The sequence below is a fragment of the Delphinus delphis genome, chromosome 15 (assembly GCF_949987515.2).
Source record: "Delphinus delphis chromosome 15, mDelDel1.2, whole genome shotgun sequence".
Classification (NCBI taxonomy): domain Eukaryota; kingdom Metazoa; phylum Chordata; class Mammalia; order Artiodactyla; family Delphinidae; genus Delphinus; species Delphinus delphis.
Genome location: NC_082697.1, coordinates 16022601 through 16046069, shown reverse-complemented (window position 1 = coordinate 16046069; position 23469 = coordinate 16022601). Strand labels below are relative to the sequence as shown.

At 46.8% G+C, this 23469-nt stretch overlaps 1 protein-coding gene across 2 annotated transcripts in view; it reads left to right on the top strand.

Moving 5' to 3' along the window:
* The window catches only part of TOX2 (TOX high mobility group box family member 2), a 131168-nt gene that overhangs the window by 44301 nt on the left and 63398 nt on the right, over nt 1-23469 (top strand). For both annotated transcript variants that reach the window (XM_060032711.2, XM_060032712.2), the window contains exon 2: nt 9958-10023. In XM_060032711.2, the coding sequence (XP_059888694.1) occupies nt 9958-10023 (66 nt within the window). The remainder of the gene's footprint in view (nt 1-9957; nt 10024-23469) is intronic.

Here is a 23469-nt window from a genome sequence, read left to right as displayed (position 1 = left end):
TGCGTCACGTCTGGCAAAGCACTGATAAAGAGAAAAACTTGTTTTTGGAGAGAAATTGATATTTGACATTTAGGAACAAAGTGCGAATGTCATCATCATAGAAAAAATTAGCCCCTAGTTGGACTGTCTTACAAAGATTTTAATTTACAAATTTTATTTCAAATTACATATGGTGGGCAGAGGCATAAGGGGTTTTTCCCACACTTAGGACCTCACAGGTTTGCATGAAACTCCACTCAGTTTCTTCATCTACAGAAGGGAGGCAATTATAGCAAGCTTTTAGGGTTGTTGTAAGGTTTAAGTAGTAATATAAGTAATAGCTAACAATTTTGAGTGCTTTCTCTGTACCAGGCAAAGTTCTAAGCACATAAGTTAATTTATTTAATCCAAGTGATAGTCATGCCCATTTTCCAGATGAGGAAACTGAGACATAGTAACTTAGTTAAAAAGTTGCACAGCTTGAAAAGCAGGCACAAGATTTAGACCCAGGCAGCTTGGCACCAGAGCCCACGTGTGTAACCACTGTGCTGTCATCCTTCTTTGAGTGACCGTGGACCTGGAGTTAAGCATACGGGGTCTGGTCAGAGTTTGAACCTGAGGCCCTATCCCTGTCCTGCTCCGTCTGTGCAGCGCCTCTCTGCCCCTCCCCCATGATCTCCCTGGTGTGATGTGTATCTCTCTGGGAGACTTCCACATAAAACCGCACTCTCGGCAGAGCCCGGGGTGCAGCTGCCACGTTTGCTGCCTCTATACCTTTGAGCTGTTTTATCTGTGCAGAACGAGTGTTCTCACGGCCCCTGTGGGGGCAGGCGGGAGCGGTGTAGGCTGCTTTGATTGTTTCCTCTTTAGATCTCCATGAGGCATATCTCTTGGTGTCTGCAACTGGCTGGGCCGAGGACTGTGCATCTTTGGTCTTTGATCTGTGTCTCTGTACAGAGGGGAGGGACAGCAGCTTCTACAGAACAACTGTTGCTTTGGTACCTGACATCAAGGGCAGATTCGGAACTGATTAGGTACCTTTGGGCAAGCTCCCCAACCACCCTCTTGCTCCTGTCTACGATGGGGCTGGTCATGCAACCTTGGGAATTCTGGGGCTTTCCAGTGAGATGACCAGGCACAGCTCTGGGATGAGGTCTGGAATAGAGTAGGTGCCCACTGGCCTGTGCTCACAGCAGCCTCAGATGTCATGTTCCCTGCTCTTTGCCTGGCCAACTCCTATATGTTCTCCATCATGGGGCTTCCAAGTTATCCTTTTCAGGATACTTCTCTTGAAAGGCCCTTCTCCCTTCTTTCACTCCTCTGTGACAACTTTATCCTACCGTTGTCACATTTGTCAAAGATGAGGCCATCATTTTATATCAGAAACAAGATGTTGAATTCATTGCTGTACTTTGCAAAGCTAGTCTGTCCAAATCAAGCAAGAGCTGAGTTTTGTAGGGTTTGAGGAAGCGTGGAGTCCAGGGATGGGGGTACTTTCAGAAGCAGGAGGTTCTGGGAAAGGCTGACCCGCAGCTGTGGACATGTAGCTCTTGGAGTTATTGATCGCTTGACTTTCAGAGTCTGGGTGGGTACAAAACTGTCACTGACCAATTGAGATGAGCGTCAGACAAGGTTTGTGGTTACTTGTTCCTGTTGTGGGACTACGGCCAAAGAATGGCCTGTCTTCCTTTCTCAGATTTGGAGAATAGGAACGTTTTATTCGCCCAAGCTTCTCCAAAGGACTGGGGGCTCCTTGAGGAGCTGTGTCATTATCATTACGGCATGGCTGGTGTCTGTACAATGTCAGGCACATGGTAACCAATCGCTAGATACCAGTCAACGAACAATGACAGTTGCCCCTTCTGTGACCTCAGAATCCCTTTGCTTTTACCTCCTTTCAGTGCCTTGTGACAAGGTTTATTTACGGTAAACCACCGATGTCGGGAGTGTGTTACTCAGTACATTGTAGGTGCCTGGTGCCTGGTATAAGGGCATCGACTGATTTCATTTTACTCAGCATATTTAAATTAGGTCTTAGATCTAGGCGTGGGAATGAATGAGGGAAAGACATGAGAGGGACGGGGTCAAAGTGAAAGGGCTCACCTTGAACAGGAGGGAGACACTTCACCTGTTTAGACTAAAGGAAAGGAGGTCAGGATGGGTGTGATATTAATAATGTGGAGGAGGGGAGAGAGTTGAGGGAGGATCTGATGGTCTCAGAGGCATAGGAGATACAGTCCTCTGCAAGACTGAGGGGCATTGCGGCTGATGAGGGGATAATAGTTTAGCATATAATAATAAAAGATACCATTTATTAAACACTTGTCAAAAGTCATTACCATTATTAAGTATTATGTTACAGATATTAACTCATATCTGATAACAGATATCAAAAACCTTATGAGGCAATAATAGTTAATGCGATCATTACCATTTTACAGGTGAGGAAACTAAGGCAAAGAGAAGTTAAATCCAAGGTCACACACAGCTAAGTAAGTGGTGGAGCTGATACTCCTATTCAAGAATCAGTGCTGTTGCCCAGTATATCACACTATACATGGAAGTTGAACTAAGTCCAAAGCTGGCTTGAGATGGGGGCTTTAAGATTGGGCCCAAGAATACGGATTTATAGAAGCAAGCAGGACTGTTAAGGTTGGAGTGCATAGCCAGAAAAAAAAAAAAAAAAAGACCTAGGAAGAGTTGGATTTCAGTGGATTGAGAAAGGAAGGAGGAGGGTGCTCCAGGCTGATGATGGGGCAACGTGTGCAAAGGCAAGGGTGCTGGAGGTTCCTGCAGCCTTGAGGGGCGCTGTGGGCTCTGAGTCTCAGGGCTGGTTGTCATAGAGGGTCCTGGATGCCAGAGTCAGTGATGTGGAGTCACTGCAGGGTTTTGATCTGAGCAGTGAAATGATTGCCGAAAGATTGCTAGTGATAGCCAGGGTGAAAGATGGGTTGGGTTGGAAGAAGCTGAGCAGAAAGCTTCTGCTGGTGATTGGATCAGGAGGATGTAGAACGGAAGGGGTCCAGAGTCACCCCAGAGGTACTGACAGTGTACTCTGGAGAGGTGACATCTCTCATGATGGCAGACCGCCAGAGAAAGAGCAGGCTTCTACACATGTCGTGAGTTCAGTGTTGGGTGTGTTGAACTTGAGGTGCTCATGGACCAAATGGGGGAAATGTTCAGGGGAAATGGTGCATTGCAATCTGGAGGTAACTTGGCTGCAGGTGAGTGTTTGAAAGTCAGTGACATGTTGTAACCCTAAGAAGCCACGGCATCATCCAATCGACGAGGAAATCCCAGACCTATCTATCCACCCACTATTCAGCCCATTCCATTAGCGCAGGCATCCCACACACCCATTCCAGCCATCTGTTTATCTCCTCCACCATCCTAATCATCCTCCCGTCACACCCGTCTCTTCATACTTACTCAGCCATCCCATCTCATTCATCCAACTGCTCTCCTCCCAGCCACCCACCTGCCCATCCGTCCATTCATCCCACCTTCTAATTCCATCTGTCCAACCACTGAGTCATCTTTTTGTCCACTGACCCATCTATCCCACTCATTCCCACCACTCATCTCCCCGCCCCCCTTTCCATCCATCATCCATCCGTCCGTCCGCTCATCCGTCCATTGAACCCGTACGCCTACCCGCAATCCACCCACGCATCTTCTCCATCCCAACTGTTTTCTTCTCTATTCACCACCATTCACCTGTGACTTTTGAGCACTCAAAATGAGGCTAAGTCTAAACGGAGACGTACTGTAAGGTAAAATACATACTGGATTTCAAAGACAGTATCAAAAAAAGACTGTAAACCGTCTCATTTACAATTTTTCTGTTGATCCCATGTTGAAACCAATATTGTTAATATATTGGGTTAAATAAATATGTCTTTAAAATTAATTTCACCAGTTTATACTTTCTTTTTTAACTTTATTTATTTATATTTTATTTATTTTTAAATTTTTAAAAAAAAATTTTGGCCGTACCGCGTAGTGCGGCATGTGGGATCTTAGTTCCCTGACCAGGAATCAAACCCGTGCCCCCTGCATTGCAAGCGTGGAGTCTTTTTTTTTTTTTTTTTTTTTTTAGTTTTTATTGGGGTATAGTTGCTTTACAATGTTGTGTTAGTTTCTGCTGTACAGCAAAATGAATCAGAGCACTGAGTAGAGTTCCCTGTGCTTTAAGTAGGTTCTCATTAGTTATCTATTTTATACATAGTATCAGTAGTGTACATATGTCAATCCCCATCTCCCAGTTCATCCCACCCACCCCCCTTGGTATCCATACGTTTGTTCTCTACATCTGTCTCTATTTCTGCTTTGCAAATAAGATCATCTATACCATTTGTTTAGATTCCACATATATGCGTTAATATACGATATATGTTTTTCTTTCTGACTTACTTCACTCTGTATGACAGTCTCTAGGTCCATCCACATCTCTACAAATGACCCAATTTCATTCCTTTTTATGGCTGAGTAATATTCCAGGAAGCGTAGAGTCTTAAGCATTGGATGACCAGGGAAGTCCCTTTTTTTTTTTTTTAACTGTGGCTACTAGAAAATTTTATATTACACATGTGGCTTGCTTTATATTTCTGTGGGATTGTGCTGATTTGTACCGTCCATCATCCATCCATCCCATCCTTCATTCCCTCCCTTCCTTCCATCCATTCATCCACCCAGTTACCACATTTGTCCATGCCACAGATGTTTAATTTCCACCTCCTGTGAATCAGTGGCTCTGTGGGTCATCAGAATAAGGAAACGGAGACTTCGAGCAGTTACAGAGCTTGCCCAAGGCCACAGATGGAGCTAGCATCATCTGACTCGCTAAAATCAGGGCGTCTCACCTTTCACCTTGGCTGCCTATTTGCTAAGTTTGCTTAAAGATAGAAAAGGGATCTATCCTTTTCTTTGTGCATGTGTGTGTGTGTGGGGGGGTGGTGGCTGTTGGACTAGAGGACCAGCTGCCCCTCTCGCCAAGGGGACCACACGTTGTGGGGAGAGACAGACCCTTCAGAAGCCTCTCCTTGGTGGCCGTCATGAAAGGGTTATCCCCACACATTCGCTATTTGCAAAAATGTGGATTCTTTCAGATTCCCAAACTCATTTCCATGACAAAACTCTTGGGAAGAGAAGATGAAGGGCTGGCTTTCGCAGAACAATCTTCCAGCTGTAATGACGACTGAAGATGGCGCTGGGAAAAGGAATTATAATTAGAATATGAAATGGGGAAAATTAATCTATTCCAGTCAGTGGTAAGAGATATTCTCCTGGCATTTCGTGGAAATTCTTAGGCCGTTGTTCCCCACCCTCCTGAAACACACACACTTTTTTTTTTCTCACATTTTAAAGCGTGTGGAAGGTTGTGTGGTGTGAAAAAAGATTTTTGACTGAGGGACTCAGAAACTGAGATATGCACAGAATTTAAGTTCTTCGGTGCCTTTGTGTGTCTCTACACGCGCGGGTCATATGTGTTCGTGTGCACGTTTCTCTGAGTTATATACTATTCAGTTGCAGATGGCTGGGGTGCTTACTCTCATCTGGGCACCCCCTCCCTTCCGTGTGTGCAGGCTCCGGCGGTTGCGTGCCAGTCCCGTGAAGGGTCTGTGCTGTGTACGCTCATGCTCGTGCTCTGGACGTCTTTGTCTGTGATGGTTGGTGCTACCCATGCATGTGGTATGTGTGTAACTGAGTGCTGTCTTGAACACTCTGTTGTGTGTGACGTGGGCCCCCACCAGTCTGTGATGCATATGTTGTCACCATGCTTGGGCACACTGTGTGTCGTATACCTTTTTTTTTTTTTTTTTTTTTTTTTTTTTTTTTTGCGGTACGCGGGCCTCTCACTGTTGTGGCCTCTCCCGTTGCGGAGCACAGGCTCCGGACGCGCAGGCTCAGCGGCCATGGCTCACGGGCCCAGCCGCTCCGCGGCATGTGGGATCTTCCCAGACCGGGGCACGAACCCGCGTCCCTTGCATCGGCAGGCGGACTCCCAACCACTGCGCCACCAGGGAAGCCCTCGTATACCTTTGTGTGATGCTCACTCAGCATCACCGCTGTGCAGTGGGTGTCCATGTGGGCATTTTCAGTCTGTTTTGTGCACGTGGAGGAGGAGGGGACTCTTCAGTGTCTAGGCTTTGTGACTTCTCCCCTTGGCATGCAGGTTCTTTCCCCCAGAAAGCCCCCCACCCCAAGAGGAGGGCTGAGGGTGTAAGTCTCAGGTCGTAGGGCCCTGGGGGCCAAGCCAGGGGAAGCCTGGGAGGTTTCGGAGTCCCCTTCCCTCCTTCCTTCCCCCTACAAGGGCTCGGAGGTGGTGGAGCGCTGGACAGAGGTGGGCAGAGAGCAGACATCACCTACCCAGTCACCACCTTGGGGCCTCTGTTCATAGCTGCTCAGTAGCCGAGTCCTGTGCTCCAGGACACCATGCAAAGCACGCAGGGGCGACCCGATGGAGGCTGACCCAGGCCCTGCCTTGGGAACCTCTGCCAACTTCTCAGATTTTCCTTGAAGCAGGAAGCAAGCTTCGCTCTGGCATGTGGCTGCTCTTCCTTGTTTGAATAAACCAGTGAATGCAGAAGCCCACTGCTCAACCTCTTCACTACCCCCAGCACACACGCCTCAAAATCCAGGGTCTCTGTTCCTCCGCACCATTCCCCACTGCTTGCTGCAGGGAGTTCCTTCCTCGGCGAAGCGTGACCACATACACATCGAACACCTAGTATGTGCAAGGCCCCGGCAAATGATTGGCTATGTGTGTGTGTGTGGGGGGCGGGGTGCAGCCAGGCCATGATCCCTGCCGCCAAGGAGCTTACAGCCTCGTGGGAGAGGCCAAGCCCAGGAAGCAAACAGACCACTCTGCAGTGCAGCGTCTCCCTAACTGCGTGATCTTGGGCAACTGTTTATTCTCTCGACCTGTTTCCTTGGTTTGAAACACTGGTTGTTGTGAGGGTTAAATGAGCTCTTTTATGGAAAGCATTTTGGTTGGTGCCAAGTACATTCATTCATTCACCAAATATTTGTTCATTGCCTGCTCTGCATGTCGGAGGAGAGAGCGGACCAGGGTGGCTTCGTTCTAGCCAGCATTTAATAAATGGGACATTATTACACAGCGTTTGGGGGATATCTTTCCCTCTGCTCCTTTAATACACGTCCCTGTACTTTTAATCTATACCATACTGTTTGATGACTATTGCTTTATAAAATGTTCCAAATACCTGGTTAAATTTCTTCTCCCTCCACTTCCCATCATTCTTTCTTTTAGAACATACTTATAAATTACATGTGATTTTTAAAAAGGTCTTACTTTTCTCGAAGAATATGTAGCCATGGTGACACATCTGATAAGTACCCAGGAGCTTTTGTTGAGAGCACTCTACCCTGCCTAAGTCGTAGTCCCGTTCCTGATGCCAGTCTGTGTCAGGTGTTGTGGGATTTGGAGATGACCAGGACACAGTTCCAGCCTCCATGCTGCTCCCACTCTGGGGCAGAAGACAGATACAGAGACAATCTATGTTGTTAGAGGGAAAGCCAAAGGAGGTGAAAGCATGGCAGGCCTCTTGGAGGAGGTGTTTCTGAGCAGAGCCTTGAAGCCTAAGCTCCGGGGGTACAGTGTGGTAGATGGAGCCTTGCATCTGGGGTCATGCCCAGACTCTAGGCATGGCATGGCCTTTTCTTTTGCAAATCCAGCAGTCACCAAAGGACTCTGCCCATCCTTGTGTTGGGAAGGCACTTGGGTATAAACCCTAATCCCACTACCCCGATGAAAAGACTGGCCTGGTAAAAGACAATGTGAGTGATGTAGTGGCCGTTTCATTCATTCATTCAACAAGCATTTATTGAGTATCTGCTCTGTGTCAAGCACTATTTTAGGTATTTGGGAGGCATCAGTGTACAGACAGACTAAGACCCCGACCTCAAGTCCCCTCCATTTTCGTAGGGGAAATCCAACTGTAAGCAATGAACGTGGTAAATAAGTAAATTATGTAGAAAGCTAGAAGGTAAAGGGGCTGTGGAACGATGAACAAGGGCAAGCAGGGCAAGGGAATCAGGGGTAGTGGGCTTCAGAGCACACAGAGGTAGGAGGCCGGCATCTGAGCCGTTGTTAGGAAAACCTCTCTGAGCGAAGAGGGTCTGGATGAACTGTTGATTGCAGGATTGTGGACTTTTCCAACCTGCATGAGTGCTGCTTGGTGATGTCCATCCAAATTACAGACGCACACACGGTTAGATGCCGTGATTATACAGACTAATCCTACAGATAGACTCACACCCATGCAAAATGATGGATGTACAAAAATATTCATGGGAGCAATGTGGAAATAGCAAAAGCCTGGAAACAACTCAATTGCCCACGTGCTTAACTAGTTAAATATATATGTTACAGGCATGCTGTGGCATACTAGGTACCAGAAAACAAAATTATGTCCTGACATAAAACACTTTCCAGGATGTGTTGCTAGGAGAAAAATAAGGTGCGAAATGGTGTGTATAGTATGCTGTCATTTATGTGAAAGCAATGACTCTAATGTATGTACAGAGACTATCTCTGAAAGGATGTATAGGAAGCTGATAGATGCAGCTGTTGTCTCTGGAGAGGGGCGGTGAATGCCTGGGAGGTGGGGGGAGGCGACTTTTCACTCTGTTGCTTTTTGTACTTTGGGAATTTTGAACCATATGATTATAACCCAATAAAAGGGTTTTTTTCAATTACAGTAAACTGGCCAGCTGCTGTTGGTGCCCCCCCACCCCCCAGCTCCCTTTACTGTCCAGCACAGCCTACTCCCATCTGCTGTGAGCACTGGCTAAAAATGGCTCACAGCTGGCACAATTCTCTGGAGAACTGTCCTTGGCCAAATGGGGGCCACCCTTCTCAGGTTATGACTCCTTCTGTCCCTTAAGGGCAGCCCACAGCCAATGACTGATGCACGTGGGCTACAAAAGTGCAGCCTCTTGCTTCATGCTGGGACTAACTCTGTGGTACCATCCATGCCCCAGAGCTTGTGGTGGGATCAGGCTACAGCGACTGTCCAGCTGGGACCACATCCTTGCTTAGCTCCTTCCCCCGTCCTATCCTGATCCCTCCCTCCCTTACAGCTTATTTCTAAAGAGCACTTCTCAAAGATCACATGCATTTGAACCCTTGTCTCAGGCTCTGCTTCTAGAGAACCCGACCCAAGACACTTGTCTCAAGCGAAGGGAACTGGAATTGAGCCAAGTGCTTTGCACGTTTCAGTGCAGCATCCCCTGGAGAGAGGACCACTGTCGTTATCCCCATTTGACAGATGTGGCACCTCAGAGGTTCAGACACCAGCTCAAGATCACACATCAGGGAGAAGGGGAGCCAGTGGCCCCAGAGCCCCTGCTTCTCCCGCTACACCTGCTCCCTCTTACAGACAACTCCAGCCTTGGCAGCTGCTCAGAACACAGGGTGTAGTTCCTGTACCTGGTTTTTGCCACAGTCCTCACTGCCTAAGGGTCAAAGGTGAGGGGGCAGAGCCACTTGGGATGGTAAGACCCAGAGGATGGGTCAGGGGCAGGCTGTCCTGATCCCAAGGCTCTGGAGACCTTGGCCTCTCTCCAGTTTGTGGAATTCCAGCTCTAGCTGAGAGCCTGATGTCATTTTGGCCAGGAGAAATACTTGCATACTTCCAGAGATGGGGAGCTCAGTATCTGACAGGGCAACCTGACACATCTATGGACAAGGTATAAAGGGCAGAAAGGTTTTCCTCTCTGCATCCTAAGTGTGATGAACCCAAGCCATCAGAGCTCACAGAGTAAGGACTGCTTCTTCTACCCTAGAGGGAGTCCTACTGAAATGGGGACTGGGCATCTTGGGCTCAGTCTTTGCTTCTCCAGGCTCCAGAGTCTTTTCCCCTCAGTGCTTTTAGTCCCCTGACCTCCTCTGGCTTCTCCTGGGCCCTTCTTGAGAACATTTTCATCAGAGCTGCCTCTCTTTCTCTGTTCCAGTTTGATGGTGAGAGTGCCTACGTGGGGATGAGTGACGGAAACCCAGAGTTCCTATCAACCAGCCAGGTGGGTGCCCCGTCCTCCCTGTCCAGCCTTGGGCTTGCTGGAGCCAAGCTGCTCCCTGGGTGGGAGGGGAGGGGTGCAGAGCAGGTGGCTCAGCCCACTATTGTCCTCTCTTAGAATGATCAAGAATATCAGTTGAGTCTCCCTCAACTGGGCAATCAAACTGGGACTGTAGTGTTTTCTGTACATCAACTACCTGGCTACTGTTGGCTTACAATGGGCATCATTGAAAACTTGATAAAACTCGAAATGTGTTGTCTGCACTCTCCATGCACAGAGGGCAGGTTTTCAGCAGCAACGGATAGAGCTGTCACATGCTCTCTGGTGCTGCCTGCCTCTTGTCACCACACAGCACCCATGGGGGCAGATGTTGGCGTGGAGGTGCTCACACCCACGTATCAGCATTCGGGGCTCTCCTGCCCACTGGGGAGGGTTGTGGACATGGTGAAAAGGGAGGAGAGCAGAGGCTTTCTGTGCAGCTTTTCTTGGTGGTGAAAGGGGCTGAGTCATCCCCGGGCAAGACTGTCCCCAGCTCCAGCCCAGCCCCTTGGGAGTCCCAGATGCCAGTTGGACAGATTTGCCACTGACAGCCTGGTCTCTGGAAATTAAGGTTTCTCTCAGCTGGGAGTATCCTCGCTAGAGACTCAGATGCCAGAGAGGGTCCTCACTATAGGCTGGGGCCCCATGGAGGGTCCCGCAAACATCCTGGAAGATGCTTCCCTAAAGCAGTGGTGCCTGCTGGGTGGCAGCAGCTCAGGGTGCTGGATGGAGGGCAGAGGGGTTTCATAGCTGCTGAGAAACTTGGGGAGCTGGAGGACAAGCCTGTCCCTGGAGCTGCTGCCCCCCGCCCCCGGCTATGTAGTCGTGGAGGTCATGGCAGTCCAAGTTGGGTGGCTGGGACCACATTTTCCAGCTGGGGAAACAGAAGCCTATTAATTCACAAACATTTATGTGCCCCACTCTGTGAGAGGTACTGTAGGGGACACAGATGAGAGAGACATGGGCTTGTGGCCCTTAGGGAACACTGCCGGTGAGGGGAGATACTGTTATCATCCCAGCGTGGCATGGAAGCTCCTCTGTTACAGGGCGCTGCAGCCCCCTCCTCTGCCACTGCAGGGGTGTGCCTGTGGACCCGCCAGGCCGTACCCCGTCTATGGCCTGTGACCGTGTGAGCACCAGGGGGCCTGCTGGGAAGCTGCCGGTATATTGCTCTGACTTGTGCCAAGCTGCAAGACCTGGTGAGCCAGACTCCAGTCCTGGGAATGCTCATTTTGGAAGAGATCACAGAAGTCGCTGAATTGTCCATAATCCACTTGGAAATGTGATTGTCTCAAAAGACCAGAGTTTACTCCTGAACACCTTGTCCGAGCCCTTTCACAATGTTTCAACTGCATTTTGCTAACGTCCTGAGCCCTGGCTCTCAGAACCGTGCTGTGCTGGAGTTGGCACTGGCTCAGTCCCTAGTGGAGAGGGCTGGTACTGTGCTTCCACCAAGAAGGGCAAGTGGGACTCAGTGGGGCTCCGCGTCTGCTCTAGGCTTGGGCAGAGGGGGGCACAGTCCTTTTCAGGGTAGCTGGAGAACAAATAAATGTCCCCCCGCCAAGTTGCTAACAGTAGCTTCAGCTGTTCACCCAACACTCAACAGTTTGCCCTTTTCTCAGTGGTTATATCAACTGACCTTCACGACCGCTTTGAGACGTACCATGAAGAAGTAAGACAGTATCCTTAACCCCATTTCATAGGTGAGGCAACTGAGGCTCAAGGATGTTGATTGACTCAGCCAGGGGGCAGTACAGATGGAATCTGAACCTGCAGGGCTGGGACTCAAAGCTCCACACACCTTGCTGTGTCTGTGGAGAGCTCCGTTCCCACCTCAAGGCTGCCACCAACTTGCTTCAGCCTAAATGTCACTTCCTTAGAGAGCTCTTGGTGACCCCCCAAATCCAAATTAGGTCCCCTCTCTGTAATTCTGTCTCATGGTACCATGTCCTTTTAGTTCACAACGTTTGTCACTGTGGTCTGCTTCTTTGTGGGATGACTTGAATAACATCTGGTTTCTACCCTAGACTGTGGCCTCCCTGAGAGCAGAATCTGGTCTCTCTTATTCACTGTTGTGCCCCCCTGTTGGGCCATAATGCCTGGCACAAAGGAGGCACTCAGGAAATACTTATGTAATGAATGCATTTCCTTAACAGTGTGATGAGGTGGTTGGACTCCCTAAGGGTCCTTCCAAGTCTCTTGTGCTGTCACTCAGAGAGTCTCCCTAACTTAGAACTTTATAGAGAAGATATCAGGATTCTCTGAGTCCACGTGGTGGCACAAGCCAACCTTGACGTGGGCAGACTTACCAATTACAATCTAGACTTACTATAGTGTATCCAGTTAGCTTTTTTTTTTTTTTTTTTTTTTTTTGTGGTACGTGGGCCTCTCACTGCCGTGGCCTCTCCTGTTGCGGAGCACAGGCTCCGGACATGCAGGTTCAGCGGCCATGGCTCACGGGCCCAGCCGCTCTGCGGCATGTGGGATCCTCCCAGACCAGGGCACGAACCCATGTCCCCTGCATCAGCAGGCGGACTCTCAACCACTGCACCACCAGGGAAGCCCTGTATCAGTTAGCTTTTGCTGCATAACGTGCACCCCCAAAAATTAGTGGCTTAAAACAATAAATATTTATCTAGTTCATGATTCCATGGCTTGGCAATTTGGTTGAGTTCAGCTGGGTGGCTCTTCTGGTCATGGCTAGGATCATTTAAGTGGCAGCAGTCAGCAGCCAGGTAGGCTGTGGGCTGATTGGTATGGAGGACTCCCTTCTATGCCAGATGGTCTCTTGTGCTCCAGCAGGCTAGCCTGAATTTGTTCACGTGGTGGGAAAAGGGCTCCCAGAGCAGCAAGAGCCAAAGCTGCAAGACCTCTTGAGGTCTAGGCTTCCAGCTGGCATATGACTACTTCTAACATATTCTAGAATGTGGTCAAAACAAGTCAAAGGGCCAGTCTAGAGTCAGGGAATGGGGAAATAGACTCTGTTGATGGGAGGTGCTGCAAAGCAGTGTGGTCTTTTAACAAACTATCACGTATGGGAAGCATGTGCCACGTAGTTCACACTGATTTTACTGAAGAGTAAGACGTCTCTGGGACCTGCAGCTCCTGTGGCATGGTGGGGCTCCACTGGCCTCTAGCTTTTTTTTTTTTTTTTTAATTATTGAAGTATAGTTGATTTACAATGTTGTGTTAGTTTCAGGTATACAGCAAAGTGATTCAGTCATTTTTATATATAAATATATGTATATATATGCTTTTTCAGATTCTTTTCCATTATAGGTTATTACAAGCTACTGAATGTAGTTCCTTGTGCTATACAGTAGGTCCTTGTTTTTTATCTATATTATATATAGTAGTGTATAATCCCAAACTCCTAATTTATCCCTCCTTCCCTTTTCCCCTTTGGTAACCATAATTTTGTCTTCTATGTCTGTGAGTCTATTTCTGTTTTGTGAGTAAGTTCATTTGTATCATTTTTTTAGATTCCATATATGTCATATCATATGATATTTGTCTTTCTCTGTCTGGCTTACTTCACTTAGTATGATAATCTCTAGGTCCATCCATGTTGCTGCAAATGGCAATATTTCATTCGTTTTTTATGGCTGAGTAGTATTCCATTGTGTATATTTACCACATCTTCTTTATCCATTCATCTGTAGATGGACAAGGCCTGTAGTCCTTAATGGCAAAAGTTCTCTACCTTTCCTTCCAGTCTCTTCCCTGGAATGCTTGCTTGAACCCACACATGCCCATTTGTACATGAATACCCAGTCATGGTGTGTGGCCTCATCAGCTGTAGGAATTGTATTGTCCCAATTATTGAAGGATTGACATACACATGTGGGCAAATGAAGGTCTCATAGCTGGTAGAGGATTCAGAGGATAAACACTCTAAATGGCATGAAATGCATTTTATAAATACAGTTAAATGCAAGCTTCATCTATTCACCACATGTTTATTGGGCACCTTCTATGTGCAAAGCTCTATATGGAAGCAGGAAGCCATTTCTGGACGATGTTTGCTTCCAGAAAGTGCAATTTTATCATGTTAAAAACCTGCTCTTTAATTTAACCTTCTCCTGAAACACCATCTTCTTTATCTCTGCAGCTGAGACAGAGGTTCCTACAGGAGATGTATTAGCCAACTGTGTCCCCTTGTAAAAACTTTCAGATGAGTTCTCGTGGGCTTGAAGTTTCTTCTGCAAATGCTCGCTTCATTGTGCTTTTTGCAAGTCTCTCCAGAATTCCTGAATAGCTGCCTTAGTTTTCATATATTATCACTTTTCCTACCTCCCTGGACCTTGAGTTTCTTTTGTACCAGACTTTCTTGGGTGGTCTGAGCCCAAGATGCATTTGTCAGGCATGGTTTCTGGCCCGTCAGCAACTTCTAGGGGCGGAGGGCCCAGTAGAGATCCGCTCTTTCCCCTCCTGAGAGGGTTCCCCATTCAGGAGTTACAGGGATTGATATTTCCTGGTTAAGTGATCCAGAAAGATTCTCCCTCTTCCTGGGATGAGGGTGAAGAGGAGAGGAACTAGGCTTGGGTCTTAGCAGTCCTGGATTCAAATTCCAGCTTTTCCACATCCCAGCCAGATGCCCTTGTGTAAGTTACGTCAGCTTTCTGTCAAATGGGAGGAGTAATGATTGCCTCCTAAGGTGTTTTGAGAAGTAAACGAGGAGTGCGATGTGGATTCTGTTGGTACCTCCCCTGCAGATTCCCTTCATCAGCTCAGGACATCCATTATCCAGCTGTTGTGAGTATTGGCTGTTACCTATTCACAGCTGACCCTTCCTTAGAGAATTCTCTGCCAAACGGGAGTCATGAACCGGGAAGGGGAATGGGAGATGGTCTAGAAGGCCCCACCCCTTGTCTCAAGGGGGACCAACTGGGCCACTCCCCATGGAGTTTCAGCCAACTCTAGCTGAGACCACAGCCTTACTCAGCTCCATCACATGCCCTCTCCTGCTTCCCTCCCTCCCCTTTGCTAAAGTCACTTCTCAATAAGTTACTCTCATGGGAATCCCCGTCTCAGCTCTACTTCAAGAGAATCTAACCTAAGATAGTATGTAAAGTGCCAGTGTTCAAAACAACTGCCTATGTCTTCTTTTTATTGTTTTTATTACCATAAATAATGCTTTAATAATGGTCACTCGAGACGAACCTCTGGTCACTTCTTGTGCTCATTTACAGTTTTGCGCCCCTGTGTGCGGTGTTTCCTCTGATGGGAATCCCCTGGCCGTTTTTACCCAGCAAATGCTTATTTGTTCTTTCATGGCCACTGCAAATGTCACCTCCTCATTACAGCCTTCCTAGTTGTGGGTAGAGTTTTCCACTCTCATGGCTGTAAATACCACTTCTTTTTTTTTTAATTGAAGTATAATTGATTTACAACATTGTGTTAGTTTCTGGTGTACAGAAAAATGAGTCAGCTATATATATATAGACACACACACATATATATATACACACATATATTCTTTTCCATATTCTTTTCCATTATGGTTTACTACAGGATATTGAATATAGTTCCCTGTGCTATACAGTAGGTCTTCATTGTTTATTTTATATATAGTAGTTTGTGTCTGCTAATCCCAAACTCCTAATTTTTCCCTCCCCCACCCCATTCCCCTTTGGTAACCATGTCTGTGAGTTTGTTTCTGTTTTGTAAATAAGTTCATTTGTATCATATTTTAGATTCCACGTATAAGTGATATCATATGGTATTTGTCTTTCTCTTTCTGACTACTTAGTATGATAATCTCTAGGTCCATCTGTGTTGGTGCAAATGGCATTATTCCATTCTTTTTTATGACTGAGTAAAACATATATATATATATACCACATCTTCTTTATCCATTCATCTGTCGATGGACATTTAGGTTGCTTCCGTGTCTTGGCTATTGTAAATAATGCTGCTATGAACACTGGGGTGCATGTATCTTTTTGAATTAGAGTTTTCTCCGGATATGTGCCCAGGACTGGGATTGCTGAATCACATGGCAACTCTGTCTTTAGGTTTTTTAAGGAAACTCCATACTGTTTTCCATAGTGGCTGCACCAATTTATATTCCCACCAACAGTGTAAGAGAGTTCCCTTTTCTCCATACTCCCTTCAGCATTTATTATTTGTAGACTTTTTAATGATGGCCATTCTGACCAGTGTGAGGTGATACCTCATTGTGGTTTTGATTTGCATTTCTCTAATAATTAGAGATATTGAGCATCTTTTCATGTGCCTATTGGCCATCTATAAATACCACTTCTGCTAAATATTTCAGACTTTGTTTTAAGAATTATTGAAAGAGGGGCTTCCCTGGTGGCTCAGTGGTTAAGAATCTGCCTGCCAATGCAGGGGACACGGGTTCGAGCCCTGCTCCGGGAAGATCCCACATGCTGCAGAGCAACTAAGCCCGTGCGCCCCAACAACTGAGCCTGCGCTCTAGAGCCCGTGCTCCGCAACAAGTAAAGCCACCGCAGTGAGAAGCCTGTGCACCACAACGAAGAGTAGCCCCCGCTCTGCAAAACTAGAGAAAGCCCACACACAGCAACGAAGACCCAATGCAGCCAAAAATAAATAAATCAAATAAATTTTTAAAATTAAAAAAAAAGAATTATTGAAAGAGCTTGTGTGTGTGTGTATGTGTGCGTGTGTGTGTTAGAGAGAGAAAACTGGCACATGACTACTTCCAGCATATTTTATTAGTCAAAGCAAGTTACTGGGCTTTGTTAGTGAGGGACAGAGAGAGACTGAGATTGAATGATGTGATCAGATTTGCAGTTTTAAAAGCTCTCAGTGGCAAGAGTGGATAAAGGAAGACCAAATGGGAGGGTGTGGTAATAGTCCAAGTGAAGGATGATGTATTGTCCTAGATTGTGTAGAGGCAAAGAGGAGATGGGAAGAAGTGGGTGGATCTGAGATGTGTTTTGGAAATAAAGCCGGAAGATCTTGATGATGATGGATGCAGAGGGAGAGAGAAATAGGGGAGTAAAGGAGACTCCCAGGCTTCGATGATGAGTCTCTTTCCCAGCACGATGGTACAGCTTTCTAGGCTGGGGATGGTCTAGGGAGGTGCAGGTTTGATGAGGCCAGACTTGGACATGTTCCATTGGAGATGTTCATCCAAGTAAAGATGTCTAAGTAGCTAGATGGTTGTATAAGTCTAGAGCTCATTGGGGAACTGAACTTGGAAGTCCTCAGCTTATGGTATTAAAACCTTGAGAGAACGAAATTTACGGAGAGAGAGGAGGGTGAGAAGAGTAGGGGACCAATGACTCTTAAATGTTGAGCTCTAACATTTGAAGGCAAAGTAGAGGAGAAGCCAACTGTGAAAGGTTGAGAAGCAGTGGCTGGAGAAGTAGGAGGAGAACATGGAGTCTTAGCAGCCAAAGGCAGTGTTCCAAGAAGGAGGGAGGGGATCTGGGGAAAAATGATGTTGGATCCAGCTACTTCCCTATCAAAGGATAAACTTTAAATAAAGCAAAGATTTAAATGTACTCAAGGAAACCATAAAGGCACCAGAAAAAAAATCTTTAAAGTATACTTTACAACTTCAGAGTGGGAAAGGCATTTCCACCACTCAGAGTCTTAAAAGAGAAGACATAAAAATTGACCATAAATTAAAATACAAAACAACTTTGGTATGTTCAAAATACCATAAGTAAAGTCAAAGACAAATGAAAAATTGGGCAAGAATGTTTTCAACTTATGGTATACTGAAAGGACTGATTTCCCTCATATATAAAGAGTTTCTAGAAATCAATTCAAAACCCTGGTGGAAAAATGGGCAGGAGATATGAACTAATAGTTTACAGAGAAAGAAATATAAATGGATCGTAAATATATGACAAAATGCTAAAAATAGTTCATAAGAGAAGCAAAACTACCATTTTTCACCTATTAGATTGGCAAGAATCCAAAGGTTTGATAACGCACTGTGTTGGAGCCCCTGAGGGGAAAGAGGCACTTTTATACATCACTGAAAGGAGAGTAAATTGGTATAACCCTTATGAAAGGATAATTGGCAGCATCTATCAAAATTACAAACGCATTACCCTTTAACCCAGTAATTCCCTTTTTGGAAATATATCCTACAGATATATCTGCATACATGAGAAATGACATATTCAAGATTATTCATTTTGTTACTGTTTATGGTGGCAAAAAAATTGGAAAAAAAACCCAAATGTGCAGTAATATGGGACTAGTTAGAGAAATTATGTACATATATCAAATGGAATACTGTGTGGCTGGAAGTGATAGAGTTCTTTTGATACATTATTTCCTGAAAAAAGCAAGATGGCGAACAGTAAGTACAGTATGTTACCATTTATGCCAAAAGGATAATAAGAATGTATGTTTCTGTGTGCTTGTATAACTCTGGAAGGATATGTGGAAACTAGTAAAAGTGACACTGTACATCGTGTGTGTGTGTGTGTGTGTGTGTGTGTGTGTGTGTTTTGGTTACTGGGAGGTAGACAAGAGTAGCAAAAAGACTTTTCACTGACCTTTTCAGGGGTTTTCAACCATGAGGATTTAGTATCACTTCAAAAAATTAAATAAAATTTAAACAAGAAGAAGCAGAAGGTCGATGCTTCTGAGGGGTTGGTTGGAATAGGAACTGAGATATGTCCAATAGTTTTAGCAAAGAGAAAGTCATCCTGGACCTCAGAAAAAGCAGTTCTGATGTGTTGGGGATGTCCTACAGGTCCCAGGGTGGATGGAGGAGGGAGTGTGAGGTGAGGATGTAAATGGCAAGTCTAGACAATGTCTAAGAAGTCTAGCTGGGGAAGACAAGAGCAAGGGCCATAACTCAGTGAGATGAGGACTCCTTGGAAGGATTTTTTAAAGATGATAGAGTCTTTAGAATTAATCTTGATGGAAGGCATCCAGAAAAGAGGTGATGCTCAGGGCTCAGGACAGGAAAGAGTTAATTGATGGCTTAAGTTTTGGGAGAGGGTGGGAGGGGTGGGTCCTGCCCAGAGGTAGAAGCTCTGGCCTTGGCCAGAAGCAGGAACCAAGGAGGAAGGGAGTGTGGCTTTGTAGATGGGATGGCTCGGAGCAGAGGGCGTCCGCCCCTGTATGCACCTGTCTTCTCAGAGAGGTTGGTGAGTTGCTGGGTCACCTGCTGACAGTCAGGGCACTGGGGGTCTAAGGGGATGGGGGCGGTCTGCGATATTTTTCATGGCTTGTGGAAGACTGAGTTCTTGGTGCAGGTGCTATAAGGGCAGACAGTTGGGTGAATCCAGGGCAAGGATTTGCCAGGCAGGTGTACCAGAAGGACACTCAAGCTTCGTTGCCCAAGAGAGACTGAAGTGAAGGACCAGGGAATCCAAGCTGGGTAAGGACAGAAGAGAGGGAACCCCAGGCTCAGAGAATCCCTGAGGGAGGTGCTGGACAGTGAGGACACCTTAGTCACGGAGTGGGAAGCGGGTGGTGATTCGAAGGTGAGCAGCCATGGGCATTGATGGAGTCTTGGGTGTGTCTGGGGAGGGGGTGTTGACAGAGTGGAGCAGACGTTCCTGGGGAGTGAGGAGCTGTGAGCCCAGCATCAGCGTGGTGGCCGAGCTGAAGGAACTTGGGATGGTGCTGGGTTGCGATGGATGGGAAGTCAGAGCCTAGATCTGAAGGCTGGGAGCATGATGGGGAAAGGAGGTGAGCTGGAGATGCTTGAGCCGCTGGATGCTGACGGAGCTGAGTGGGGTGGGGTGGGATTTGTAGGGAAGGTAGACAGTGGTCTGGATGGGACCTTGGAGAAAGAGAAGGATGTCAGCCCCATCCCCAGGGGTGCCTGGTCTGTTTTTCTTACCACTTGGGTCAAGCATAGACCTAGACTGGGTCGATGCGCAGCCTCCTTCCAGCAGGGGGCAGTGTAGGATGCCCAGAACGAGGAAAGAGCCAGGAGCTCTGGGTTCCAGGTTCAGCTCTGCCCTGTTCCCTTCACCTGGTGTTGGTATCTCTCTGAGCCTCAGTCCCCTCCTGAGAATAATGAAGGCAGATGGTCTGTAGGCTTTTTCCAGCCCTAAATAATGCTGCTGCTGCTGCTAATGAACATTTACTGGGAAATTCCTTGGGCTCAGGCACTGGGGCTAAATGTTTTCCGTGGCTGGTCTCATTTCATCTCAGGTAGGTATGGTTGCTTTCCTGTTTAACAGAGAAGGAAACTGCAGCCACAGAGAGAGGGGTGGTTGAGTCTTTTTGAAACAAACAAAAATACCTCCAGCAAATGTCCCGGGACCCAGAGACCTCCTGCCACTGTTGAAATCTAAGATTCTAGGCTTAGTAACTCTGGCCTCTGAATCTGTGTACATCGTAAAGGGCAAAGATGACATGGATTTTATTGCTTTAATTAAAACCTGGGTGAAGAGCTCCCGATTCATATGAAAATGAAATTGTGTTCTGCCTGCTGTGGTGCAGAGAAGGGAACAGCAGTGATTACTGCTAAGATTACAAACAAGCAAAGAGAAAAGGCCTTTTGCAAGCATTTCCTATTAAAGCCACAAACATCACACTTTAAAAATAATTACGGTTCTGTTATCGGAACATGATTCATGAATTCTGAATAAATATGAGGGGCCTTAAGGGAAACTGTTTCAAGACCACAGATTTTGTTCAAATCTGATGAAATTTAATATCACTTCGCAGCTGGAGAAGAAAATGCAAGGAAGGAAAAAAAAAAAAACCCATGATGTGTATATGGAGAGAATTGAGTATATGTCAGGCTGAACTAAGGAATGTTCCCTCATCTGTCCTACACACGTGCTCAGAAAAATGGCCCAGCCTCTCTTGTTTTCATTGAGAGAAAACCGCTGGGAAGGAGTCGGTACTTACACCTCACCAATCTTAATTATGTATTCCAATAGCTAAAATATATATATTTATTTTAAAGCTCTAGATTCCTGGCTGTGAGATGTTTAGATATTTGAGGGCACAGGCATGGGAGGCATTGGGGATGGATTCGTGGGGCGGGGGCTTGGGGGTGGGAGACCTGGGTCTGCACTTATTACACCTCCCCCGTAATGCTGAGGTTTCTCGTACAATGCAGTGAATGTTTACAGCATGTAGTTTTGTTTCCTTCCAACTATTATGAGAGAAATTGAATCCCAGGAAACGTTCACTCTCTCTAAATGGGATGGAAACAATGAAGATGGTGCAGGAAGTTTATGGGTTGGGGGAGGGAACAGCATTGGGTTGGAGACATAATTTCAAGGGTTTTCTTTAAAACAGCACCCCTCGGCCACTCCCAGCCACCCGCAACTCAGCATCCTCTGTAGGGCCTGAGTCTTTGCTGGGGAGGGTAGGAGAGTCCCTGATTTAACACACTTGTTCATTGCTGCAATGCAAGATCACCCAGTGATCAGGAAGTCGAAATGGGCCAGATGGGGGACCTTTCCAGGATGGTGCTGAGTCCTGGCTCTGGCTTCTTCAGCCTCTCTCACTGTGTGCCCTTGAGTAGGTCATGTGCCCTCTCTGAGCCCTGGTTTTTGCATCTGTGAATGTGGGCTGAATGGGTGCCTCTGAGGGACCTTCTAGATTATGTCTTTTGATGGGTCAGCCTCTTCCACCCCCTGCCTGAGACTCTAGGAGGGACTGGTGTCTTTTTATTTATTTAATTTATTTTTGGCTGCGTGCGGGCTTTCTCTAGTTGCAGCGAGCGGGGGCTACTCTTCGTTGTGGTGCGTGGGCTTCTCATTGCCGTGGCTTCTCTTGTTGCGGAGCACGGGCTCTAGGCACGCGGGCTTAAGTAGTTGTAGCACACGGGCTCAGTAGTTGTGGCACATGGGCTTAGTTGCTCTGCAGCATGTGGTATCTTCCTGGACCAGGGCTCGAACCCGTGTCCCCTGCATTTGCAGGTGGATTCTTAACCACTGCACCACCAGGAAAGTCCCTAGTGTCTTTTCAAGTGGCCAGAGACTGGTCTCCCCCACCAGGCTGAGTCGCCCCTAGGCTGAAGGGGCCCCTGAGATGGAGTCTAGTGGCTCTGAGTGAGGTTTCAGCCCATCATGGGCAACAATAGAGAGATGTTGTTGGTCAGATGAGTTATAAAGGTAATGACAGGGGAAGACAAACTGACCTGGGCTCAAATTCTGGTCTTGACATTTCATGGCTGGGCGACCTTGGACAAGTCAACCAACTTTTCTGAGCCTCAATTTTACCTTTAGAAGTTCCTCAAAATGATGTGGGGAGACGTAAATAAGATACATTTATACCCAAAGTTTTTATTATAGGGCTTGGTGCATGGCAAATGGTAGTCACCACGAGGTGCTATTAAAGTACCCATTTTACAGATGAAGAAACTGACTTTCAGGAAGGTAAAACAGCTTGCCAAAGTCATCCACCCAGGACGTGCTGGGCACAGGAGATTAAAAACAGCATCAGAAATATCAGCAGGGCTTCCCTGGAGGCGCAGTGGTTGAGAGTCCGCCTGCCGATGCAGGAGACACGGGTTCGTGCCCCTGTCCAGGAAGATCCCACATGCCGTGGAGCGGCTGGGCCCGTAGCCATGGCCACTGAGCCTGCGCGTCCGGAGCCTGCGCTCCACGACGGGGGAGGCCACAGCAGTGAGAGGCCCGCGTACCACAAAAAAAAAAAAAAAAAAAAAAATCCATTGGTCCAAATCCCTCTTTTCACAGGTGGTATAACTGAGGCCCAGAAAGGAGCAGTGACTTTCCCAAGGTTACACAGACTGCCAAGGGTAGAGCTGGAATTCAGACACATTCATGGGAAGATGATTTCTAAGATGGGGACAGGGAACCAAGAGACCCTCATGGGTCAAGTTAGAATTACTTTGTACTAAGCAGCATCTCTAAGGAGAAGACCACCTTAGACCTTTGCTGACTTCTTAGAGCTTACAGGGAAAATAGTGCAGAGCCCAGCCCTCTACCACAGTGGGCCATCAGTAAATTCATTCATGCATTCATTCATTAAAAAAAAAGTCTACTGAGTACCTACTGTGTGCCAGGCAGTGTTCTAGGTGCTGGAGATACAGCAGCAAACACAATAGTCCAAAACCCCTATTCTCATTCATTCATGTATTATTTCATCCAGCAAATGTTTATTGAGGCCCTACTATGTGCAAGGCACTGTCCTTGGCCCTTGGGATAATCAGTGACCAAACAGCAGAATTCACATTCTAGTGACAGGAACAGGCAATAAGTACCTTTAAAAAGTCAAGAATATTGTGTGTTAGATGCTAAAAGTTCTATGGAGAAGAAAAACCACCTCTAGGACAAGGGTCAGCAAACCATGGCCCATGGGCCAAATCTGGCCCACCACTTGTCATTTGTAAATAAAGCTTTATTGGAACACAGCTTTGTTCATTAGTTTCAATATTGTCTATGGCTATTTTCATGCTACAGCGGCAGAGTTGAATAGTTGTAACAGAGACTGACCCACAAAGCCAAAAAGATT